The sequence below is a fragment of the Sinohyriopsis cumingii genome, chromosome 8 (genome assembly GCF_028554795.1).
Source record: "Sinohyriopsis cumingii isolate HCF-2022 chromosome 8, ASM2855479v2, whole genome shotgun sequence".
NCBI lineage: Eukaryota > Metazoa > Mollusca > Bivalvia > Unionida > Unionidae > Sinohyriopsis > Sinohyriopsis cumingii.
The window spans coordinates 123,888,341-123,905,917 of NC_142968.1; the positions used below are offsets into that span (position 1 = coordinate 123,888,341).

The 17,577-nt window shown below is 38.8% G+C and overlaps 1 protein-coding gene across 1 annotated transcript in view; it reads left to right on the plus strand.

Annotated features, from left to right (window-relative positions):
• Window positions 1–756: 756 nt before the first annotated feature.
• Window positions 757–17,577, plus strand: part of LOC149794564 (sodium/potassium-transporting ATPase subunit alpha-like) — a 91,851-nt gene continuing 75,030 nt past the window's right edge. Inside the window, exon 1 of the mRNA XM_089968839.1 lies at window positions 757–957. Coding sequence (XP_089824965.1) covers window positions 925–957 — 33 coding nt within the window. The 5' untranslated portion in view covers window positions 757–924. The remainder of the gene's footprint in view (window positions 958–17,577) is intronic.

Consider the following 17,577-nt stretch of genomic DNA (forward strand, 5'->3'; position numbering starts at 1 on the left):
AACTCAATTGGATAACTTTCTTTGGGTTTACCGTGGGCGTTCTTTTATTCTAATCCATGATATTATCATTGGAATTGCTAGATGAGTGTAAGGGCATCAGTGTAGATATCGCCCAGTTTGCCAATTATAGTAGTAGTTAAGGCTTTGTTACAATGCAGAATTTTAAGGAAAATATGATTCTTGGTTAATTTTCTGTACTCCTTTTTTTCTTCTTATATTCTCTTTGCATAGTGGACTTTGTTAACATGGATGATATCATGCAATCATCATATTTGAAAACAACATCTTAGACGAAACATTTATTATTGATTGCTAATTTTAATATCTCGGGTGACCTACTGTCTCTCTAGGGAAAAAAAAACGTTTGAAATCTTTCTAATGGGCGGGAATTTCGATGGTTCAACGACTTGATAATAGACAATCAATATATTATACATATTTAACTGTTTAAAAATTAACGTAAAATAAGACGAGTGGCGTATCTGTTTTACATACCATATACAACCTTGATACGAGAATTGGCCATGCACGTAATATGGTGGAACCCAATTGTTTATGTCACATGATATTTTATTAAGATCCATACAAATGTGTTTTTATGTAATAACGATATATTTCAACTGCGGGTTATTCCATGACCTATGTCTATATAGCTATATTTTGTAATGTACATTATAAACGTCACTTCCTCCCAATAAAACATTTATACCTGTCTCAATTGGGGTGTAGTGTGCAAATAGGCAAGCTGCAGGGCGGTACTATCCTTTTGTCGCAGTAAGAGGCAACTTCAACAATTTGCAACTAGCCAAGACTAGAAGACATTAATTAACAATTCCAAATCGCACCAGGACATTCAGCTCCGTTGCTTTAGGAGACTAACGTTTATGCGTATATCGGTTGTCCTCTAACTACTGGATTGGAACGATGGCGACGACGAGGGTGATAACGCAGCAAAAGGTAAGAGAAAATGCAAATACTTCAGGTTTTAGAGGATGCCAGATTATTATATTCGGTATGCGTTGCCACTGTTATGTGCTTTTAACAGTTTTGGTTTTTCCTCAGCGGATGATAAATTAGTTTGTGTTTTTATTAATCGTTACACTGTCGTGAATATAAGCGTATTATACAATTCACTTCGGTATACTAACGTGTATAAAATAACCGAAGAAATTATTAAAATAAGAATATGTGCTTTTATATATTGATTCAAACAAAATGGTCGAGTGAAAGGACGTACAATTGTTGTACTCCCTCACAACATAACATACGTCAATTAACCACTGATAAATGTTGTTGTTCCAACTTGAAATTTTTTTTTACATTCTGATACTAAAACCTTTTGATCCAGGGAAGCGATTTATACATGGAAAATTGGAAGGAGCCTGTTAATATGATCGAATGAGTCCTTGTTACAAACGCGCACGAGCTGTATTGGAACATTTTAATGATGTTGACCGGTGTGATTACACCAAATGCACGGGACTTTGCACAGGTACATGTCAGTTGTACACGTGGAAGCTGTATGTGATAACTGAAAAAGAAGTCAGCACACGGAAGCCACCAAAATTAAAACAATCAGCTGTTTTTACAAATGAAGGCCTTATTTCTTTAACACAAAGATTATATACTTACCTGATCGTCTTTTTCGACTAATTAAGGTTGGCTACAAATACGTTTTCAAAATGCTTGAAGAATCGGCGTTATTAATTCCGTTGTTTCGTTTGGAAAGAAATAAATACAAATATTGGAAGGCACTTGTAGCAAACATATTATTCAAATGTTAATTAAATGTAGGTTTTGTAGGATTTTAGTCTCGACATTGTTGAGGGTAATTGTTTATGACAACTGGAACACCTAGATCATGAAATATAGCACAGTTAAATGTAATCTCAATTTGCACAAGTACACGTAACCTCTTTTAACTCTAGTCACATGTATGCTCATTTCACTGCGATTCAACAATTGTGCTGGGGTTTCCTGGTGACCACCAAACCACAATTGACAAAAGAGCATGTATAGTCAGATAGTTGTACCACTATATATGTATTGTACCACTTGTATCTTGCATGCCGTTAAAATGACGTGGATTGTACCCAAGAGTACTTTGGCACCATGCTAAGCCATTTCAGAAAGACGTTATTAAACATTTTGTCTTCTGTTTAATATTTTGAAATATCTTTAAAATCAACAGATAGCGAATTTAAATATTTGAGACGTGTAATTTGGCAAGTTCATGATGCCCCAGGTTGCCTTGTATCCCTAGCGACTACAGTCAAAGCCGAACTTTATTGATGCGTGTCAAATGAATCTGATTGCATGAAGAATCAGGGTATGCAAGGCTTTTTGTAATTTCAGATTGCAAGGTTGATTATTAACATCAAATGGTCTAGTAAATATGCACATCAGCGAATGAGCTTCTTTTGAGTGTGCAGGAATACGCAGTTTCATGTTCTGCACCTGTCTAAGAGTGGCACATTTTTAAACGAACCGATATATAAAAAAAAATGACAGACATGATACCATAATGTAGTGTCTCACCGGCATTTCGGTGTCACTTAGGAGAGTCAGGCGTGTTCTTTCGTAGATGAACTTCGTGTACACGTGCCCCAACCGCTCCGGTGGCCTAGTGATTGAAGCGTCCGCCTCAGAGGCGAGAGGTCGCGGGTTCGAACCCTCAGCGAGTCATACCAAAGATTTATAAAAATGGTACTAACAGTTGCCTCACTTGGTGCCCATCATTAAGAGGTTAGTGTTAGGACTGGTCATCATGGTGTCAAGATAATTGGTCTGGGTGGGACATCATGCTACATGTCCGCAGTATTAGACATCACTATGAACTGCCACAATGCAGACATTGTAGCGATAAGACTAAAATTCCTAAAGCCATGTTAAAAATTTGAAACACCCTCACATGCACAGGCACACACACTTAAATTTCTACAAACTTCAGATGCCAACATAAAGTGATAGTTTCAGGTAGTAAATGACTACAGTTATATCTGCCCCTCATCTTTTAATGAGTGAGAACATACTTGTGACTGGGTGGGACATTATGCTACATGTCTGCGGCATGTTGCGGCAGTGCTAGACATCACTATAAACTGCCACATTGCAGACATTGTAGCGATATGACTGAACATTTTGTAAAGCTACGTTAAAAATGATTTTAAAAAACCACAAACACGTGCACTCGCCCCAATGGCTAGTAGACTGGCATAACCGGCAGTCACAATAGAGAGAAAAAACATGCGGCATAAAGTGGCACACCAGCATCATAGATTGGTCTTTAATAAATACGTACATTCCGAGTATTCAATTATTGACATCTTTCGCACAATATTTACCTCATTCCCATAACATCGTGTGTGGGGTGGGGTGGAGTGGGTGGGTGGATGGTGACGCTTTACCGATATTATGAACTTCTGAAAGTGACAGGTATAAGGTGAAGTTGTCTGCATTTGCAGCGTGCACAATGGAGAGAATGTTTTCATACATCTGTTGTTTTCATGCATCGTGGCTGAAATTTCTTTGGATACCGTACTTGTGGAAATTGTACATCATTTAAGCACACAGTATACAAAAATGACTGCTCCCTTGTGCTCGAACATCGGCCTGAATTAGTCTTAAGTACACCATATTTAGCAGCTATTAAATTAGGGACAACGAATTTTGCCATTAACATGAGCAAGTAAAAAAACGAGATCGGCTCTTTTTTTTTTAGTACAATTAACATCTTAAGTCAAATAAGTGAAAAATACCCAGGGAGTTATTTGAATTTTCATGGGTGAAAATCTGAAGTAAAGCCAAGCTGTATAAGGTACAACCTAAATTACTCCCATCAATTATAGCCTACAACCTACCTCAAACCCATCAATCATACACCAAAATAAAGAGAATTACAAGTTGTTCTTTTTTAACAATACAAAATATAAGTTGTTTTACATGATCAGTATAACAAGTGAGGAAAATATGGCAAATTCATTATTTTAAATCTAACACGTATGCAGACACGAAACTGAAAGAGCGCCACCTTTGATATTCCCAATGATCCGCAGTGTTTGATTGTTAGGTTCGGTTTACACTGGAGAAAACAATAACCAAGATGTAGCGTTTTAAGCGCATGCGCAGATACGTCGGATACTTATCAGTGTGGCTTAACTTGATTGGAAGGGGCTGGACAAACAAATATAATTTATGAAATATTATGAATGCTAAGAGCTAAAATTTAGGGGTAAAATTTAACACGAGTATAATAATTTCAAACATTTAAGTTCTAATTATTCAGCAGTCATAATCACGCTGGCAAAGAACGTCAAACACTGTTAGGTGTTCACATAGTTATGGTTGAATTGCACTGAGTTTGTAAAATTCAATGTGATCAGCAACCAATCCTAATGAGTTAGGTTCCCTGGTTGTGCTAATCGTTGAAAAAGTAGGTCACTGTGATTTAGTTTTGAAACTCAAGTGATTAGATAATTTTGTGCATACTGTATGGAATTTGATTGGTGTGTTAACAATCAAAATCTTCACGTATATGTTAATGCAGTATTCATGTATTTTCATGCTATTACTAATATATACAATTTGTACGTTTACTTAAAGCTCATTCTCCTTCACACAGTTGCATGTGTGGTGATAAAAACTCATTGATTTCCCGATAGAAGTAACGTGGATACGTGGATTCATAATGGTGGTGGTAACGATTTATTTAAATATTGCAAACCCATTGGTTTGGTACTCGAGAATGGCCGTTTTTGTAGCAATGAAGGAACTGATAACTGTACATGTATAAAACAAATAAGGTCAACACGACTTTGTTTGTTACAGTTTGTTCCTTGCTTTTCTAGTTGTGCACATACAGCATATTTTATGTTATCATGTTATTGAACTTACGCCTAATTCATGTACACAGTGAAACCAATTCACGTGTCACTGTCACTAAGTTTGTATGGATTAGGCATAATTTCTATTAAGGATCGAACTATGAAAAATATGGATAATAATACTGATAGCAGCAGGGAAGTTGAACAGACCAGAGTTTCCAGCCAAAATAAAGCTTCCTACGAGAACTTTCTCCGTAGAAGCCTCAGAAAGCAGAAATAAAGCCTTCTACGGGAGCTAATTTTCATGCATTTCAGACTCGGTGCATCGTGTGGTCGCGCCGGGTGTGTTAGTAAATATAGCGTCCGAGACAGGAAAATAAATTGTCGGGAATAATTTTTTTGTGTTATATTTTTTGTTGTATGGTGGGGCTGCATTTTCATGAATAAATTTGATCAAGACCAATTCGATACCGACTTCGTGGATCATGAAGATTTATCGTGATGAAACCATGCGGCGTCATCTGAGCGCGGCTGAATAGATTTTTAAATTTATTTATATCCATGTCGCCGTTGCACCAGGTCTGATGGATACTTCTCAACGTGTGCGTGTCCACGCCGTTGAATACCGATAAAATGTTGCAATTGTCTCTGATCACCTTTGGAATCTGCGTATATCTCTGTGTTATGTAAATAACATCGGTGTTTTTGTGTCTGCCACGCGAGAATATCCTAGCCGGGTTAGTTTGCTTTTCCAGCATAACATCGTCGAATACAACAAGATTATTAGTATCGCCGTCCAAATTATCCACGGTTGGAGCTTCATTGATGTCTGTGATGAATTCGATCGTGCCCTCATCGGTATTGTCGCTAAATTCTTTTAAAACTTGATAACAACGTTGATCGTCCACGGATGGCGCAACCAAGTACAATTTGTCCCATTTTAGCCATCGCATGATCAAATTCAATAATAATTGCGTTTTACCCGATCCCGATGGGCCAATGATTATCATTCTAATCGAATTCGGTAATGCCGCATGATGTTTTACCTGCTCGCGTCGTTTCGTGGCTGAAAAATCAATTACATTCATGTTACTAGAATACATGGATCTATATTGTGTGAAGTGCCGCAAGCACACAGCTACGATAAATCCAACCGAAATCGTCACACGCAACAACAGAAATGCGATCGCAGGAGAATGTGAAGTTTGTAAGACGCGCAAGTTTAGATTTGTAAAAAAAAAAGTAGAAGAACCGGAGGAGATATCGCAGCCTCCTTGACAAATCTACCTGGGTTACCCTGGGCAAAATATCCCGGAGAGAAGCATCTACCAGGGTACAATTACTGCGGACCCGGAACGAGGCTCGATATCAGACTTGACGATAATAATCAACCATATCAAGGCGAAAATCCGGTAAACGCAATTGATAAAGCTTGTTACTACCACGATCTCGCATATCGCAGCGGAGATTTACAACAAAGGCATCTCGCTGATATCAAGCTAATTCATGCACTAGACGCGATTCCTGATAAAAATTTCAAAGAGAAATTAGCAACATGGGTGGTAAAAGGCGCGATGAAAGGCAAATTAGTATTCGGCGCTGGTAAATAATATGGAGCAGATATATTATTCTCCGCGAGGATTCTGGCGAGGAAAATCAGCGATCGCCAAACTCGCCAAAGCCGCATCGGTAAAAAGATCAGTCGCTGAATTGTGGTTATCAAAACAGGCAATCTGGCAAATATATCTCCCTCCACCTAAAAAAATACCATACGCGAGTTTTACTGTCAGCGTCCCTAATGAGGTCCACCAAGCAGACTTTCTTCCTCACGATACCGTTGACGGCGTCACATATAAATACGTCCTGACAATCGTTGATATCGCTAGCAGATATAAAGAAGCAGAGCCATTATCAAATAAAACAGCAATGGAAATTGCTAAGGCGTTTAACGAAATTTATTCACGATCCCCGTTAACATGGCCAAATCTTCTCCAGGTTGATCCAGGTCGAGAATTCCTTGGCGCGGTTACCTCATTGATGAAGAAGAATAATGTTAAAATCCGTCGCGGTATTGTAGGTGTTCATCACAATCAAGCTATCGTCGAAAGATTAAACAAAACGCTCGCAGAACGATTATTTGGATACCAATACGCGCGTGAATTTATTCAAGATAATCGATCTCACGATTGGGTATCAAGATTGCCTCATGTAATTAACGCGTTAAATAACGAGACGACTCGAACAATATCAATGAAGCCCGCAATTGCAATCACAAAATCGAATATACCCCTAAAGCGAGATTCCACAATTCAGCCTGTACTAGGTACTGTCACAGTTAGATACTTGTACAAAGAAGGCGAGGCCGAAGGAGGCAGAAAAAGAGCAACCGACCCAACCTGGAGCGTCACAACACACAAAATATCCGCCGTGACAAGATCATCAGGAAGACCGGCAATTTATATCCTAGATTCGCTAGCGCCACAACGCGGATTTACCAAGGAGGAATTACAGATAGTACCCGAAGATACTCAAATGCCACCAGCGTCACTGATGTGATTTACTCGAATTCGTCCTAGTTGGGATAATTTTCTTACTCTCGACACGGCTAAATACACTAAATTTGACCAGGATATTCTATCATCGACGATCCAAACTTGACTGTCAACGGTCAATCCCTGCGACGAGTATATCGTTGTTGCGTAACCTAATTTCCATGGCGATTTTTCTGCATTTAGCGCATCATTAACAAGATTAATATCAACGAGAATAATATCATTCAAGACCTAGTTCTTTTCCTCTCCGCATGGCAGAGTAACGTTGATATTTTGTCGCCGAGTATCAGCGGGCCTATAACACAACGGTACCTGCAACGTAGGAAATTTCTCACAATGCAGCTTGAATAACATTTCCTGAATAATATCACGAATAATTTTCCTACTAGCGACGATCAAATGATCGGGACGTCACAAATTTAGAAAATCGCTCATCGGAGTCTCGTCGATTATTTTTCTCATGACGTCGCACTGAATCTTATTCGGTTGTAATCGAATCAATTTTTTAAATTCGGTCAGTAAAATATCCGTCGATCTATGATCAGCGTTAATTTCCTCGTAATAATCAACGAAGTTTCTAAGCCACTCATGAGGCGATTCGCCATCAATCGGATTAGGTTGGCCATGATCGCCGCACATTATCACAGCGGTATTTTTCTCTCCCAGCCAAGCTAATATCGATTTTAGTATATCTAAATTCACTGTGCAAATCTCATCGAATATTATAATCTTGTTGATATATTTATCGCCCATACGCACCGAGTCCCATGATCCACCGCTGTATTTGAAATAACTGTGATACGTGCACGAATTAACGCCACGCTGCTTTATTTCTCGCGCTAATCTATGTGTCGGAGTCAACACGATCATATCGGAGTTCGCAAATAAATTTATTACTCGCGTTGTTTTACCGATACCGCCAGGTCCATTCAGGTAAACGAATTTACTGCGTGAAATTGGATCGAACGCAGATGCGGCTTTGGAAAAATCTTCAAATTTACCTCGGTGAAATTCATCGCAATCTTCAACATCGGCGTCTTCACAATAATCTAGGATATCTTCGTTTTTTATTCTCCATGTTCCCCACAAGCTACCATCGGTGATTAAATTTTCCAACTTATCTTGGTATTTTTTATCGATATAGAACGAATCCGTCGCGACCCTTACTGCGATATCAGAAAATTTGTTTATCATCGAGAGCAAATTTATACTCACATAGGCGACGATCGTAGATGCGTATATTGCGCTGATTCTCCGTCAAGGTAGCTAATCACGGTACCTAACTTTGCTCCATCAACGATAATATTCTCTCTGTTACAAAATATTCCTCGTGATACCGTATCGGCGATTATAAAATCCATCTCGGCGTCATTGATAAACAGTCTAGCGTGTCGATGCTTGTGATCAACGGATCCACCTTGAGTAAATTTACCGATTATCTTTCTTCCGATATCCTTCGCGTTATCACAATCCGTCGGCAACCACACATCGATCTGTTTTTTGTAAGATATAATCGCCTCACTCACCGTCAACGACACTAACATCGACGAATCTAGCATATATCTCAATAATACCGTAGGAACCCAACGGCGCTGGGAGAAATGCTTGCCGAACCAAATATAGCAGATTTTATGTAAATTTTCAGCAAATTCGAATGACGTAACGCAAGCGAATCCGGTCATGACAAAATCAGGCAACGGTCCGTTAATTGCTACCCTTGTCATCTCGCTGGTAGGATGGCCGAATTTAGCAAAATAATCTGCACAATCGCCATATCCAAGGAAACTTCCAGGATAACACGCGCTCATGTCAACGGAAATCATGTCTTCGAAATCGTACCTGGTATTCCACAATCCGCCATGGCCGTATTCGATACAGCTATGTTGAATATCAGCGAGAAACTCGTTTCTTGTAGGCTTCCACGAGTTTTTCTCTCTAGCGGCGTGAGCAGCAACAGACGGAATTGTAAAGCAATTTGTCAGTAACTGATCGGGATTTGACGAATATTTCACCGCGAGATTTTTCATCGACTCGTGTAATATTTCATTCCTGTAAATATCGCCGCATGGCAAAATAAACTGATCGTATCTTTCCTCGCTCGAGAATAACCATATCGATATTGGATCAGATGCGCTTATTTTTTTTGATAAATCTGAACATGGCATCGGAATTATTCTCCGCGAAATTCTCAACATCTACAGGATAAAATTTAACCACACGATCCCGCGGAAATATCATTACCGAATGCGACCACGCGTGGGAATTATGGTCGACAATCTCGATTGGTGCTCCTCGGGATCTATACGGCGACGAGTATAATATTTCTCCCGATAACGTTTTAACCGTGATTGGAAATTTAAGATTTTTACTCAACGCAGCTACGTCGTCCACCGATGCACCATCAGCGACGGTCTTCGCCCACGCATTAATTTTATCCAGCCTCAATTGTGTCAAACCAGATCCACGTCGAGCGTTTTTCATATGTTCGATAACACGCTCGGCCACGCAATTTATCATCGGTGATTCTTTCATCGCAGGTAGATTTTTCACATCCGGGTTGTTATTTAGCCGATAAATTCCATAAACAACAGCGCTGGCTGGATAAGATCTAGCATAATAAGGGCCATCGATTCCAAGTAAAAATCCTGGTTTAGAATTTTTATCGAGAACAACGTTTTTCTTACCACCACGCACTGGATCTCGTTTATCGCGAATAATCCAGGTATCGTCGGGCATTTGTGCGATAAATTTTATTCCAAAGATAAATCGCTCTTCGTGGTGCTTGGTTTTTATATGCTCGATTATTTTCTTAGCTCGCTCCAAATTCATCGTAGCATCGATGGAATTTGTTTTCCAGGTCGACCAAGTGTGAACCGCTCCATCGTCGAAAAATTCTTTCTTCGCTCGATCAACCTCAGGAATAATATATTCTGCCTCATCAAGATCAAATGCATCCATCGATTATATTTTAGACAAATGTTTAAATTATAATGCATTGCAAATGGATACTAATCGGTTCAACAAATAATTGTGACAAATCCTGCAGAGGCGATTATTGCGGCGCTCACATACATGCGATTCGGCGTGGTAGTAAAGGACCACAGCGATGTTTGGTTTGCCAAGTTGGCACGCGAGGGAAAACTCGATTGTGTTTGGCTTGTGGAGGAAAGAATTATCGGGAATTACGGCGATATTACGAAAAAAAATCCTCGTCGGTGATAACCTGCGAAGAAGATTATATTAATCGATTCAAAGCAAATAACGATTTAAACAAATAGATTATCATATATGAACCTGAAATCAGAGATTCCCGAATCAACAATTCCAGAGGAAATGACACAAGAGTTTAAAACTCATCCTACGATCACAGGATACGAGGCGTCGTCCGATGGTATCGTTAGACATATTAAAACAAAGAATCGTGTTGGTCATTTTAATAAATTTGGTTATCTCAAATTTACAATCAATGCGAGTAAAAGAAGACGTACGAGTTATTTTAATCATAGATTCGTGTACGAGTGTTTCCGCGGGCCAATAAAAATCGGTCTTGTTATCGACCATATTGACGGAAATAAAGCTAATAACAAATTATTTAATCTCCGAGCGGTAACTCCAAGTGAAAATTCCAAAGTTGGTAACTGCGGTGGACGATTAGCTAAGGCAGTCAAATCGATAAATCGAGAAACAAGCGAGGAAATTATATTCACGTCGATGACAGCCGCTGCAAGATACTTTGGTATTCATCCATCATCGGTGCAATGTGCGGCAGAAAAAATAACTAGCGCGGCATTCTCCTACCGATTTGGTGCATGGATCGAATTTTATTATATTCCGATAATTTCAGACTCAGAAAATTAATTAAATATTACAGAATTTATATAATGAATGAGGAAAACGTAAATAACATCATCGAAGCCATCGAGGATCTGAAAAATAAAAATATAAATTTGCCTTCGGATTTGGACGCAGGTAAAATCCGGTCCGAGTTTGAAACGATCGTCCAAGGAAAACTCGAGTACAGGTACACACTGCCATCCGAATATAAATTCATAAAGAAAATCCAGATTGCGATGTACCAATCACTCGCGACTGTCAGCGATGATCAAATTGAGGATTTTGTTAAATTATCGACGCTGGTAGAAAAAGTGAGATCGAGTTTATCCGATGAATATGAATCGAGAAAAATTACCAGCTCGCGCGTCAGGCAGCTAAAAAAGCTAGTCGATGAAAGTAAAATTAGAATCGAAGATTCTTAAATATAACGAAATTGCTCAATTTTCTTGATTTTGACTACCAACTACCCCGTCAAAAATAAGAAAAAATTAATATTTATTTTACAAAATACAAGAAAAATGTACAATTTTCTTCATTTTGACTACCAACTACCCCATCAAAATCAAGAAAATTCTAACTTTGTCAAATTATTTTTATTTTTCATAAATAAAATTTATTAAGAATATTATTTTTACTGAAGATTTTTTTTTTTACTAAATACAACGAAATTGCTCAATTTTCTTGATTTTGACTACCAACTACCTCGTCAGAAATTGAGTAATTTGTACATTTTTCTTTGATTTTAGCAACAAAAAAAAAATCTTCAGTAAAAATAATATTCTTAATAAATAAAATTTATTTATGAAAAATAAAAATAATTTGACAAAGTTAGAATTTTCTTCATTTTGACTACCAACTACCCCGTCAAAATCAGGTATTTTGTGTATTTTTCTTGTATTTTGTAAAATAAAATATCAATTTTTCTTATTTCTGACGGGGTAGTTGGTAGTCAAAATCGCGTATTTTGTAAAAAAATATTATTTTTTCCCGGTTTTTATTTATTTTTTTGGTCATTTTTCTCTGGTGGACAGATTTAAAAATCTTAAGAATCTTCGATTCTATTTTCTACGATCTCACCAGTAAATTTATACTTAATGTTTCCTCGCGTATATCAAGCAAATTTCCATTTTGATCCGTCAGTTTGAAATTTATCTTCGATAATAATCGATTGTGACATCGCAGATAAAACGGATTTACTGGCTCTTTTATTATCAAAAATCCTGGAGAGGCGCTAGGTGAAAACGAATATAAGATAAATCCCTGCTGCACCTGTTCTGACGTAGACGCATCTGCGTTGTAGCTACCTTCAACAACGTCCGCGTGAAGATAAATTGCGATAGCTTCCGTTATATTAACGATACCCGGCGAGATATGCCGCCCTTGTCCGGCAGGATCATTATTGCGTCTGAGAATCGATTCTGATTGTATTTTTTTAGTCCACGCGGCATGTAATTTCGGAAATAAATCATCGATGGTATCAGTGACGGATTTTCTCATTTCATCAACGTTATAATCAGGAAATTTGAAATTTGGTAGCGTTTCCTCGGTTAATCCGAATACTGTCATGAATTTTTGTTTTTCTCCTGAATTTTTGATCAACTTAAAGCTGCTAATAGGAAGAACGTAATCGGCAATTGATATATCGTCGGTTATCGCCCGAATGAACATGTCGTGATAATATTCAATATCATTCGCAAGTTGATTTAAAATCTTCACGCGTTCGATAATTTCGCTGCATGAGCCTGATTTATTTAAGATACATTCATGAAAGGATTCCCGCAGTAAATTTAATTGTAATTTATGTTCTTGATTAAATTCGTCGATGGTTCTTCTTATCAAAATACCGTCTATGGGGGCTATTATCCTGTTAATGTTGGTAGCGTCGAAGATTTCCACACCGGGGGGAATTTTAGGAAGAGGCAACCACGAGAGAATTCTTTTGTCCCTGAAAGTAAAAGCGAACATTACCAGGTTAAATTTGTAGCTGTTCATGAGATTGATGGCACTGCTGATTAGAGGCTTGTGTCTGATAGTTCCGTACCATCCTTCATCAGTAATAAAATCTGATTTTTTTGGCTCCGGTTGCTCTGGAGGAGCTTCTTCGTGCCAACCTGGAATAATAAAATCAGATTTTTCTGGTTTTACCGGAGGTGCGATTTCGGGCCAACCTAGAACTGTCCTAATCGATGATTGGTAAATATCAACGACATATGGCGATTTTACTTCGATTATCGATGACAGCGTTGGTTCATGCGCAGATATTTTTATTCCTGGCTTATCATCGCCAGTTATATTTGATATCCTACCGGTAAATTCCTTATCGATTTGCTCAATTTCGTAGCTGCCTGTTGGTATACTAACGGTGATCCAATCGGGATTTCCATCGGGTTTGTTTTTATTAGCAAAAACAAGCGAATTGTTTGACAATAATCTACCGAATGATTTCGATCTAATATTGGGCCAGCTGTTATAGACGCGTAACTGTGACAGCGCAATTTCCTTAACGCTAATTGGTATTGGAAAATCGATACTAAATTCTGGCCTGGTTGAGCTTGCCGATATCAGCGTTGTTATCGGCGGCGTTGTGTTTGTCACGATTTGAGCTAGTTCCGACATTATTGATATTCATTTGTTCAATCTCAGAGTAGATATTTACCATCTTGGAAAATTCGAGATCAGATATAACGCCGTCGTTGAGACTCTCAGAAAGCAGCGATGATAATTTCGAATACGCCTCGTTGACCTGGGGTAATTTACTCGTGTACAGGGATAATTTTTCACTCGTGCATGAGGATATTTTTTTTTCGATAATATTGAGAACACCAGCGATTGTTGTTGTTGATGAAATTATTATCGTTGCTGCGATCGGCGCGATTGTTGTCACCGCGGATAAGATTATACCTGCGCCGGCAATTATTGCGCTTACCGCGTACACGGCGACATCGATGGCAATTAATCTGCGTTGATATTTTTTTATTTTTATCTGATTTTCGTCGAGGAGCTTTTTTAACGAATCCTGCCATGAACGCGCCTGATTGTATCGGTAATCCGATGCGGTCATTTATTAGTTAGGTTATCTAACCAATTGTGTGGTATGTTCCGGATAAATATTCGATAATTACAACATAACTGGTTGGTCCCGTCGTGGTTCTATCTGGTGGTTCTAGCGTAAATGTATCCTCGATATTTGCAATCATCAAAATATTAAAAAATTCGTCGTGGGTGTGACCCAAGGTTATTATCTTGAATCTTATCACGGAGAGAAAAAATATTCGATATACTCCAGTAATTGACGCGGTAAAGCTAAATGTGTCATTCTCGGGTGTCCATGTACCTTTGTGTGTTTTTAACACAAATGGTACATGGCAGGGAAGATTTTTTGTTTCTACCTCCGATGGTATGACAATACGCGCTAATCTTCCAAGATTTGTCGACGATATTTTTGTGTTAATATCGTTAATTTTTGTAGTTGCGTCAAGAAGTTTCGCACTTAAATCTCGAATTTCTCCGTCGTACAATGATATATCTATCTTTTGACGCGCCAATTCACGTACCACGTTGATATCATCGTTGATTTTAATAATATCCTCGTTGATTTTTCTCACACTTTCGCTGAGATCGCCGTGTAATGTCTTATCGACTTTTTCATTTGTGATTTGGTGTATCTTGGAAATTTCATCGTTGATTTTAGTAATATCCTCGTTGATTTTTTTCGTTTTCTCGCTGAGATCGTCGTGTGATGTTTTATCGCTTTTCTGACTCATTACGGTTTTTATCTCGGTAATATCGGTGAAAACGTTAGTAATATCCTTGCTGACTTTTCCTACCTTATCTCTGAGATCATCGTGCGATGCTTGATCGGCTTTTTTCTTTGCTAGCTCGTGTGCGGCGGAGGAATTATCGCCGGATGTTTTTATATCCTCCTCAATTTTTGTACTAAATTTAGCTAAGGTATCGTCGAGTTTTTTAAGATCGTTATTTAGCCTGTTAAATCTCTTTGTCACTCTGTCCTGAAGATCGTCGTGTGATGTTTTATCGGCCTTCAGAAGCAACGTTGCTGATAATTCGTTGTCTTTTTTTTCCACATCCGCGATATCGGCCTTCAGGGGCAACTTCGCTACAAGATCGGCGATATCGGCGATGGATTTTGATACCGATTCTGATAGGCGAGTAAATTGATCAATACGATCGTTATATTCGTCCCGCTTGATTATATCAGTTATTTTGACGTTACTTGTTTGTAATCTCCCTTCGCTGTTCTGAAAAATAGCAACTTCGCCAGGATCTACTTCTGACAGCGATAAAAGATTATTAATATCATCCCTGGTGGCGAATTTTGATAGATCGACGTCGGCTACTTCCTTCTTCCTGTAGAGGAATCTTCCGTAAATATCAACCATGATACTTATCTGCGGCGTATTCAAATACGATTCTATGATACGGGCGGGATGATTTTGAAATTGCGTCGAGAACGTTAATTGATTCAGGACCGCATATCGGTGGATCCATTAACGTCTGCGTCGGAAGTGTCGAATATCAGATCGGAATATTTAACTTTGACACGTAATTGATAAATTCTTTTGGTGGCGCTAGTCCGTACGAGTCAAAGTAAACAACTTCGCGAGGATTAATCGCGTAGGCGACCCAGTGCGTGCCAGGGCCGGTATTTGAATCGAGATTTATTATTCCTGTCTCGGTGGGGTTTGGTTTTTCTGGTAGTTGATTCCGCATAAATACGCCTCTGAAAAATTTTATTTTTTTATTCTTTGCTTCGCTGAATAAATCTAAATTTGAATAGGGCGTGCTAATCTTAGGCCGGATCCGTACGGGGGTGCGTCTTAGATAAAGGCCGCTTCCCTTTTTTTTACCGTATCGCCCTCCCATTACTTTTTGTACTAGTTTGTCGCCTACAGCTGCGGCCGCACCTAATCCTATCGCTTTTGCAATTGCCGGAAGAGCCCCGGCTAATAATCCAGGAATAGCGATTAGTAGAGGGAAAAATCCACCTGTTTTGACCATGTCTCTGATGGCACCTATACTAAGATTTATATGAACACCAGAATTAGCTGATTTGGCTTTGGTAAAGCGTTCACGTTGATTTTAGTTAGCGATAGTTTGTTAGGCCCGCCCTGAATTTGATCATTTTTCAGAGTCAATTTCACACCGCATCGTTTTGCTGTTGCTGTTTGGAGTTTTTTCGTCTGACCCGGGGTCAGAGTTACACTGACGTGTTCGTATGGCATATTAATAATCGTTTTAATCTAAATTTAGAAAAATCTAGATTTTTGTTACATTTTCTCGACAGGAGCGTCGATGACTCTCATTCTGCCACTGATGCCTTCCAGGATCATTGTTCTATCGCTGAGAATCACCGCGATTGCCCTAGCTGGTCCAGCCGTGTTAATTCTGGCTTTGAAATGAATATCAACGACGGATTGTTTTACTAAATCAAGATGTTCCAGGGAAAAATAGTAGATAGGATAGCGAGTATTAAAATCCAACTGTGATACTTGTAATCCTGTATCGATATTTTGATCGCGACCCATAAAACTTAGCAAGCGATGATACGCGCGAGCCGTCGAATAGTTGGCAAAATTAATTGATATTTCCTCGGATGGCTCTTGCTGCCCGTTTATTCTCAAAGATACGTTTGTTGCATCGAATCTATCGAATATCATGTGACTGTGTATTTGATCGTATCTGTTTGCAGCTTGAAGAACAACAAAGATGTGTCTGGGCGCTGAGACGCCTTGTTGTGACGCAATTCGCCAGGTAAATATTCCGTTAATATTAACGTCGATAGAGTCGGTTGTTGTTGTTAGCCAAGACATAACAGATTTACCACCTTGATTCATGAATGACAATAATTTTTCTTCCGCAATTATCGATGGAACTATCGCTGGCATCCACAAAGTAAATTTAGTTAGCAACACCTTACCTGGATCAGCAACAGTAGGGTCTCTCCAGATGGCTCTGTCATTGCCTGTGTCATCTCGAACAAAGGAAATTGTATGTTTTGCTCCGTAAATAACTTTTCTGAAATGTCTGCAAAATCCAAAAATGTGAGATAGCGGAATTGCACAGGAGAATCTTAGATCATCGCCAACCAACATGGCTCTCCGCGTGGCAAATCCAAGGTTGTAATGATCATTGGTGTTAATTATCATATCTTCGATGGCAGCAGGATTAGGATTAGGAGCGGTGCGATCATTCGGTTGTCTGACATTATACTGGATATGATCAGCGTAATTAGAATTATCTTTGGCGAACATCATACTAGGACCGGCTGACCTGATAAAATCATCCGAGTATCTAGCTAGGCCTATTACCGTCGTTGCAACATCAGCGTTGCCTGTGATTGATTCAAT